General features: G+C 35.3%; 1 protein-coding gene across 1 annotated transcript in view; it reads right to left on the bottom strand.

The window, feature by feature from the left end:
• Nucleotides 1-326: 326 nt before the first annotated feature.
• Nucleotides 327-10,161, bottom strand: part of LOC129752451 (O-acyltransferase like protein-like) — a 29,792-nt gene continuing 19,957 nt past the window's right edge. The window contains exons 9-12 of the mRNA XM_055748229.1: nt 1,050-1,200; nt 798-981; nt 589-731; nt 327-509 (exon numbers count right to left, since the gene is read on the bottom strand). Of these exons, the coding sequence (XP_055604204.1) occupies nt 327-509; nt 589-731; nt 798-981; nt 1,050-1,200 (661 nt within the window). The remainder of the gene's footprint in view (nt 510-588; nt 732-797; nt 982-1,049; nt 1,201-10,161) is intronic.

Genomic DNA, 10,161 nt, shown 5'->3' with positions numbered 1-10,161 from the left:
TCACCCGGAATGTTGCTCACGCAACATCGTACTACCCCAGAAGGCAGCAGCGCAGCTTTGAAACCGCGGATGAATCTCCAAAATATACAACTTGTGACACATTTTATGATAGTTAAAAACTATCATATGACAAATTTCACGTTGATCGATTCAGTTGTTTCCGAGCCTTTTAGGGATAGACAGACCATCATTCATTTTTATTATTTTTTTTTATTATTCTATAATAATAATTGTGAAAAAAACAAAGAAGGAAAGAAAAAAAGAAAGATATATTAAAAGATAAAGCAGAAAGAAAAAGATTGATTAAAAAAGAACTAGTTTCATTATCAGTTGCCTTTTTTATTCACAATTTTAGAGTACTGTCTTGCTGCATCGGAGGCGTACTGCATCATCAATCCTAGATAGTTGTTTTTTCCATTAAACAAATTGGCGGCAGGTTGTTCCACCAACAAGAACATCACCAATCCAATCAAATAGGACAGAATAAGGGTGCCGATCATTAAGTAAAACTGCAATGGGAATTATGTACAAATAGTTTTGTTGATAATTAAAATAAGGGTTTTTGTTATTTCACCAAATTTTACTTACCGCTGACGATGAGTCATTGGAAACCGGGGACTGCACCATATTCATAAATTGGAAGATTACTACAGTATGAAATAGATAAACGCTGTAAGTTAATTTTCCCAGGGGTTGAAGCCAACGATGCTCTAGAATGGATCTTGCGGAACCTGGAACAAGGAGAAACCTAACATGATCTTTTTATTCTGATGATTAATGATTGAAACTAGCCTTACTTGCTTTACTCAGCGCCATGTCTAGGAAATGCACCGCACATAGGAAACCCCAAATATTTTTGCTCAGCGCTCCGTAGATTGGCATCCACCATCGGACTTCCGTTACTTGTCCAAAAAGTAGAAAACTGGGACCATAACATGTGAGGAGTAGCAACACCGATCCCCATTTGGCAGCTTTGAATATCTGTAATTTCGGACTATAACTTAGACTTATTTCTATTAAACGACACCCGTTAAAATGGGAAACATTACCTGGGAACCGATAAGTCTTTCGGGGTGAGATTTGAACCGATGATAGATCAGACCGGCTAATATGCCATAGAAATAGCCCGCACTGCTGGTGTAGGACGGAAAGTACAGCTGGGCTATCCATTTCTCATCAGCTAAGAGCGACACGGCCGACCTGGGAAAGTTGTAGGCTTGTTACATCGTCATGTTAACGAAAGTGAGTCAGTTACGCAGTGCCGGAATTAGTCTTCGAAATACCCAGGGATATTTTTTTTTGAGGGCCTCTACAATTTTTTATCTAATCATAGGTAAAACTTTGCTCTAAAATTCATTCATTTTTTTTTCGAAAGCAGATTTAATTTCTGTTTTTCTGAGTGCTCACACAATATTTGTCCCTTTTGTTTTTGTGAAATTGGAAAATTGTGTATCTTATCTTTACCAACTTTCTATAACAAGCCTAAAAACATTGTTACATTTTTCCGAGTTGCCAGGAGTAAGTGCAGGTTTTTACTGACTCGGGGGCACCTAATCCAAATAGTAAATTTTTTTATCAGCTCCCATTTTTGGGATGCAGAGGTTAACTTTTGAAAGCACAGACCCTACTCGATTTTCTAACGGTAACTGAACATTAGGGTGTGTAGAATTGCAACTTTTCTTGAATTTCAAAGACGCTGTGGTCTAAAAAGTTTCCTCTTTGGTCAAAACAAACGACAGATTTTTTGAAGTTACCGGGATTTTGATTTGAAATATTGTATGGAAAAACACAAGAATTCGTTCGGAGAATATCACTTTTTTTGTTTACCAAAATACCAAATACCAAAACCAATATATAAATATGGAACTGAAAAATTCTCTGGCCTCAGCTTTGCCCAAGACTGCAAAGCGGTAGGAATAGCGAGAAAATAGTTAGAGGGCCCTAAAAAGAGCATACTTTTTTCATGAAAAGAACAGATTATCAGCCCAAATTTAAGACATATTCTTTTAACAAAAAATAGAAAAAGGAGAAAATGGTGAAAAAATTGCTGAAAAAGTACATATTTTTGGGAGTTTGATTCTTGATAACGTTTCAAAACTAAATTGGAACCAACTTGTCCGAGTCCAGAAGCGAAACAGTGTGTTTTTCGGAATTCCGTATTTCCTTATCCTCTTTTCCTGTTTTTACAGTTTTTATGGCCTGTTGAGATGCTTTGTGCTTTTCTACCACAAATTGCACTTCCAAGATCTTTTAAGGCATATGGAGGATCAAACCGATGAAAAAATTCAAATGGATCTGGAGAAACTTATGTGTCCGTTTTAACCGCCTTTGCAACTTTTTTATCAAAACGTTTGTGGCTCAAGCCCTGCGAACAAAATGCGCTAATTTTTTTCCAATTGGTAATGAGAACCCTAATAAACATTTCACTTTTGAAAACGGTAGAAATTTCCGAAAATTTCCCAAGCTATGAACTATTTTCTCAATAGAGAAAATTACATCAAATGGTGGACCCTCTAAGGTTTTGTTTGTTTTGTTTACTATTATGAGACCTTAAAAACGAACACATACATATAGGATCTCAGTGAAACTTCATGTTTCTTTGAAGAGATCTAATTTACTTAACTCTAAGGCGTACACAGGCTTTGTCAAATTATATAGCATTGATTTGGATTCATTCGATTTTGAAGATATTAGAAACTACTAAAAACCTTAAACCTCAACTATGATTTAAATTTTTTTAGTTGATTGATTTAATAAACTTAAATATGTGTATGGGAAAGCGGATACAGCGGGTAAAAAGGACACTTTCAGGGCTAGAAGTTGGTCACTTTTTAGTAACTTTGTCACTTTTTTCAGGCTAGTCACTCAGAAGTTACTTTTTTTTAAATTTGGTCCCTAAAGTCACTATTTTGAATATAATTTTCTTACAACTGAGCTTTTTTTCTAAACTTTTTCTACTCATAATTGTTTCACGACAAGTGGTATGTGTTCATTAGTTTATAAATTATTTGACGGTTTCTTTTTCTTTCCTTTCGAATCCTGTGGAAATTCACACGACCTAAATTGAAATAATGGCTCAGATTCAGTTAGGAAGATTATTGTTTTGTTTTGCTTTGATACTTAAACATTATATGGATGAAAATTGGAATTTAAACAAAATAGTTTATCGCCTAAAAATGTTTAGTTTTTTGTTTATTTGTGACACTTTACCAACGTTTTGGCATTCGTGTCAAGAAAAAATATTTCCTAAAGTGACACAATTACAACATGTTTAACCAAGACTCGAAGTGTTATGGCTTTTAAAGCTTGAATTCGTTAAAAATAGTTCTTATCTTAATTTTAAAAAAAATCAATCAAAATCTGTATAATGCACTAAATCACATAACAGGAAACATTTCATGCTTTCAATGCTCTTGGTTGTATTAAATGGAAGGTAAACTTGTGAAAAATGACTCAATTGAATCGAAAATATCAGATATTTCATTTCTAAGTTCCCTTATTTCTAGACATTTTCGAATCATTTGAAAGATTGGTAGACATACATAGAAATCAAACTCTTTTTGAAGTTTTCGATAACTTTCAGTAATTTTTGTACCTTTTTAGAGGTTTACTGAATTATTTTCTACGATATTCCAATAGGTGTTTCTTGGATGGATACAATATTTCTGAGGTGTTTCTGAGGTGGATCTCAAAATTTTTTAAAGAAATTGTCGTGTTAAATCATTTATGAATATTTTTTTTAAATTCCTTCCTTTTTGAACATAATTTTTTCTAGAAAATCTTTCTAATCATTGATATGTGAATCATGCAATAAAGTGTGCAGTGAAAATGTTCTATTTTTGTAAGCAAATTCTCTTTGAGCAAGTTTTAAATTTGAAAAATTTTATCCTACCTTGAAGATTAGTCTCGTAAAATTATTTAGCCTTTTTTGTGTTAAAATCATCTTAAGTCAATTTTTTCGCCAAGCTTCTTTAAGTAATTGTCAATCTTCTGTCAACATTTCGTCCTTTATCTTTTTTCAAACCTCTATCATTGTTTTGTCACTTTTTCATGAGGACCTCCCAATTTTAATTTCATAACTCTTTCATGAAATGAAATTTCTATAAATGTAAATCTTAACTTAATTTCAAGTAAATTCTTTAAACTTTTCGTTAAACATGTGCTGGTTTTTTATTTACATTTGTAGATCTCTCACATGTACATAACAATTTTGTTGAAAATTTTAGTTTCTGTAAATTTATTTCGAATTGTTAACATTTTTCAATATAATTTTAGACTTTTTCAACTGTTTTAGTAACATTGAAAAAATTCTGATGGTGTATACACTATACAATGAATTTTCAAAATTTGTGGGTTTTTTTTTAAGAAAATGGACAAACTCGAAGTTCTTGTCGGGCTTAGTTATCCTTACAGTACGTTCTTTAACAGCTTAGTCTTTACAGTACGCTCTTTTGGTTCCCTCCCATTGTTTCTTTGGAACTTTAGGATTCTGCGGCCGCTATTCTTAAATTATCTAAGCTCATTTAAAATGTTCGTCTTTTGTCCAACATATTGTTTTTCTACAAGTGAGGCCAAGAGCCTTCCAAAAAACGTTTTTCAATAAACAGAATTGTCTCCAGTTCCTCCTCAGTCTTGAACGAGACCGGTCGCATTTTGTGTTCGGTCCTCGCTAGACAAAGGCTACTGTTTTCTGAACTGAACAGTTAAGTGATAGAGGCGCGATGAGTCCATCGCCGGGTGTACCCTCGGATAGGACAATACCGACATGGATGGATCCACAGAACCTGCATGGACGATTGTACTATTTAACACTGAAAGCAGCAGATGGGCATAAACTTCCTCAAAATCCATTTTTGATTGGAAGATCCGTCGAACAGAAAGCGGGAGGAAAAATTGATGGCGCGTTCTTTGAGAAGAAACACGAATGGTACGTTCTAAAGTGTAGAAGTAAAGAACAAGTCAAAGAACTGGCAAAGCTAACTTGTTTGACCGATGGTACACCTATTGTTATCGGACGTCATCCAAGTCTTAATATACGAAAGTGTGTCGTTACTTGCCACGAAGCCGAAGGGATGGAAGAAAAAGAGTTGTTGGATGAATTGTCTCCACAAAAAGTTATACACGTGCGAAGAATAACCAAGAAAACCCCCGCTGGTATTATTAGTACATCCCCGCTGATACAGTACCGTAATACCGGAGTTTATCCACTTTGGATTTCTTCGAGTGCGAACTCGACTTTATTACCCGCTACCCCTACTGTGTAGGAAATGTTTAACACGTTTAACACACCCATATTCGGGTGACGGGTGTATTTCCTGGGGGGCCCGTCACATCAAAAAGCGTGTGACGCTCTCTAACTTGAGTTTACCGCTCAGCTTCGGCACACGTTTCAAATATGGGAGTTCTCCTTCTTTGCTTTCTCTCTCTGAAAATCTCCTTGGGCCCGGCTAGCAAAACTACCAAAATGAGCGTGGCGACGAACGTGTTAAGATATGGACATACGAAAAAAAAAATGCACCAGCCCCCTTTCGTGCAGTAAGTGCAACTTAATAGACCATAAAAGTGAGAACTGCAAAAATCACCCGTACTGTGGAAACTGCGAAATGGAAGGACACTCACCCATTAATCGATCATGCCCAACCTGGTTAGCAGAAACAGCAGCAATCAAAATGAGCACTGAGCAATACATCCCGAATGCAGTCGCCCGAAAAATGATCAAACCAACCAACATTCGCCAGCATAGTGAAAACGACGGACGAGCACCAACCGAAAACAATAGACAATACAAAACCGCAAGCACCAGCCGAACCTAAAACGAACGACGACAAAAAAAAACAGCAGCCAACTCAACAGAAGCGGACAAACCAACAAACTGCAAACCTCAAACCAGCATCTCCCCCTCGGAAAAAGATTACCCCTCAACCCTCACCAGCGCAATCGTCGGATGAGGCAGATGATCCCGACAAAACCAATGCACAGTGGTCCGAAAAGGCTAAAAGTGGAACTTTTTTCGTAGCGCCTCTGTCTTTCACCTTATCTCTTAAGTGTCTTCAGAACATTTGCTTCTTCAAACATGCTTCATCATTTGAAAGTATCAAAAGTTAGTCAAAGTCCACTATAAAAAAATTGAAAATTCTAACTTTTTTATTTCAATAGATAGAGCTTTACTTGATGCTACAAAGTTGTAGAGTACGTGAAAATATGAAACTTTGTTGAATACATCAAAACTCTATCTCTTTTCAGAGCAGGGTTATAATTTTTTTTATTTTGAAAGTTACTTAAAAGTTAGTTTTTTAAACTTAACTATAGTTAGATGAGGATTTACATGAATAAGATGTTTTGCACATTTGTTGAGGCATTCAAATCACACGTTTTGCACAAAATTTCAGCATTCTACGACGTTTTCTAGCCAATTTATTGCAACTTTAAGTTTTATTTTTACTCAACTTCACGAGCATTTATTGCAAAAACGTGCAAATGGATTTTTAAAACAAATAAACCACATTGAAGCTTGAATTAAGTGCAACAAGTTGCAACCGGTACACGCCTAGTGCTCTTATGCTTGACATGCTTCAATGGCTGTCTGTGAAACAACGAATTGCTTATAATAGCCTAATATTTGTCCATAAAATGAAAATTGGAATGTTACCTTCATATTTGGCTCGAGATCTACAGTTTGGAAACGATATTCACAGTTACAATACAAGAAGGGCATGTGATTTTAGACTTCCATTTGCTAAGAAAGAAATGACGAAACGATCTATATTCTACAACGGATTGAAGATGTATAACAGCTTGCCGCAAGACATCAAAGATAACTTAGGGGAAAGTCGGGTAAGACGGACACCCTAAGGTAGAATCGCAATAGAAAATCAGATATTGCTTTTTTCATCGCAGTTTTCGTGCAGATGGACAGTTTAGATTGTTTGCTATCGCATTAACCACTGGAATTAGTAAATTTCCTTCATCAAGACTGTTTTTATAGCCATCTAAAAAATGCTTGCAAATTACACTTTTAAAAAATGGTCGGGTAAAACGGACACTGTTCAGAAAAAGTACATTTTGCCGCAAAAATTGCTGTAAATGTAGATAATTTTGTGAGTTTTGTATAAGAAAACGTTTTCAAACCAAAATGAAATCAACTGGTCCGAGTCCAGAAGCGAAACAGTGTGGTTTCGGAATTCCGTATTTTATATGCGTTTTCTTCACCAGAGATCCTGTTTTTACAGTTTTTATGGCCTGTTTGAGATGTTGAGTGCTTTTCAACCGGCAATTGCTGTTGCCAAGGTCTTCGGAAGGCATATGGAGGATCAAACCGATGAAAATTTTAAAATACGTGGAGAAACTTATGTGTCTGTTTTACCCGAATTTTGGGTGTCCGTCTTACCCGCCTTAGCAACTTTTTTTTCCAAAACGTTTGATGTTCAAGCCCCTTGACAGAAACTCGCTGATTTCCCTTCAGATGGTTAAAAAGAAGCCCAATAAACACTCTTCCTTTGAAAACGGATGACATTTTCACAAATTTTGCGAGTTCTGAACTATTTTATGAGGAGAGAAAATTACATCAAATAATGGATCCTCAAAGTTTTTGTTTGTTTTGTTTACTATTATGGGACCTTGCTTGCTATAAATAAACAAAGGGTCTCGAAAGTGTTGATACACTTAGGCGAACATATTCCCATCATTAGATTAGTGCCAAACATAGTAATTCTCGAAATATTGAAAATGTCCGTTTTACCCGCTGTGTCCGTCTTACCCAACTTTCCCCTAAATATAAAAAGCTTCAAAAGAATGGCAATACAATATGTGAAGACAAATGTTTAAGATATGCTAGAATCCCAAATGGGATCTTAATAATGTGATGGAAATATGATATCAGACATATAATCTGTACAGTGATGGACATACGCGGGAGTTGATAAGACGACCAAGTAGTACAGAAAATGACAAAGAAATGTGTAAACAAATATCCAAAGGATAAATTGTCCCTCCCACTTCAAATGATGCGTATGGGGTGGAGGGAGGACCCAAATGGGCCTCATGGGACCATCACAAAAAAAAAAAAAAAAAAAAAAAAAAAAAAAAAAAAAAAAAAAAAAAAAAAAAAAAAAAAAAAAAAACAAGTTGGTGTTGTTGTTATTTGTCTCCACGCGCTTATATTTGAACACAACAAGCATATATTTGATGTGTTTTACGTGTTTCCATACAAAAAATGGAAAAATTGATTTTCGGGCTACGCAGATGCTACGCAAAACGAAGGCAGAAGGCAGTTGAAAATAATTTTTGTATGGAAACACGCAAAACACATCAAACGTATGCTTGTTGTGTTCAAATCTAAGCGCGTGGAGACAAATGGCGCCAACACCCATTTTTTGCACTTAGTTCAAGCTTCAATTTGGTTCATTTGTTTTAAAAATTCACTTGCACGTTTTCGCAATAAACGCTCGTGAAGTTGAGTAAAAATAAAACTTAAAGTTGCAATAAATTGGCTAGGAAACGTCGTAGAATGTTGAAATTTTGTGCAAAACGTGTGATATAAATGCCTCAACAAATGTGCAAAACATCTTATTCATGTAAATCCTCATCTAACTATAGTTAAGTTTAAAAAACTAACTTGTAAATAACTTCCAAAGAAAAACTTTTATAACTCTGCTCTGAAAAGAGATAGAGTTTTGATGTATTTAACAAAGTTTCATATTTTCACGTACTCTACAACTTTGTAGCATCAAGTAAAGCTCTATCTATTGAAATAAAAAAGTTAGAATTTTCAATTTTTTTTATAGTGTACTTTGACTAACTTTTGATACTTTCAAATAATGAAGCATGTTTGAAGAAGCAAATGTTCTGAAGACACTTAAGAGATAAGATGAAAGACAGAGGCGCTACGAAAAAAGTTCCACTTTTAGCCCTTTTGGACCACAGTGCAATGGATCTCCCAGTTCCCGATCAAGCATGCGTGGATCTACAGGGGGGTGATCACCCCCCCCCCCCCCAAGCGGAAAAAAAATAAATCTTGTTCATATTTTTTTAAACTCAATTTAGATGAAATATAACTTTTTCATGTGTCAAAATAACTTAACATTGACATTACCATTTTTAAGGCGTGCAAGAATTCAATAGCTGCTTAAAAATATGCTTGAATTGAGTATAAACAGTTGTGTATAACTTCGTGTTGGCGTGCGAAAAGGATAAAGCTTGCACCTCACTCTTTAAGGAACTTCCTTAATCATGACAGCAGATTGGTTTTCTTTATTGACCGATATCCAGAGTTGTTGTAAGCGCCAGTACCAGAAACGTCGGTTGATAGTGACTAATTCTGAATGATTTCTTGAAAAGGCTTAAAGAAGCCAATATTTATTTTCAAGATGAAGTCATTTCTTATTCATGCATGTTTACCAAACTTGATGGGTTTCTAAATATTTTTTTTTGGGTCGACAAATGAAAATTTTCAAAAATTGTTCTAAGTATGTACGGCTAAAAATCTTCGTGACATAATTCTGACATTTTCAGTAACACTTTTCACCTGTGGGAAAATAACCTCAAAAGCGATCATGTCCTCGAACGGACATCAACGTTTTGTTAACTAAAATTTTGGAGGTTATTTTTTCCTTTTCTTATCCATATACGTAGGCAAGTGTGCGTATTAACTGTCAAAAACAACTCTATAGTTGATATTATTTCCAGATGTAGCAATCGAAAATCTGATTGATCAAACTTTGCAGACATCCGGATCTGCTACCGTTAGTCTCTGGTTTCAGGAACATGCATGCCACCGAAGATGATTAGAGGGAAATTACATACATACATAAAAGCATCGAAATTTTTTCAAGTTCTACTAGCAAATCTGACCTCCAGAATGAATAGACGTTCGCATCTGCTGCAGACCCATTAGTCTATGAAATAGATATAGGTGCTGTTTTAAGGTTCATCCTAAACCTTACTCAACTATTGATGATATCAAAAAGCTTAACATTTTAACTAGACACTGGGTACCTCCACCACAATTTTCGTTACTCCGAGCATTTGAAAAGTCAAAGTGCTGACAAAGAAAAACGATACGCAAGTGAAAAGCATTTGTAAACATTCAAAAGTCGACTAGTTTTTTTTCCAAACTTAGCAAGGTTATTTTTGTAAAGTCTGTCCGGTCTTTGTAGTCAACCT

This window comes from Uranotaenia lowii, chromosome 3 (assembly GCF_029784155.1).
Source record: "Uranotaenia lowii strain MFRU-FL chromosome 3, ASM2978415v1, whole genome shotgun sequence".
In the NCBI taxonomy this organism is placed as follows: Eukaryota; Metazoa; Arthropoda; class Insecta; order Diptera; family Culicidae; genus Uranotaenia; species Uranotaenia lowii.
This window is presented reverse-complemented; position numbering and strand designations above follow the sequence as displayed.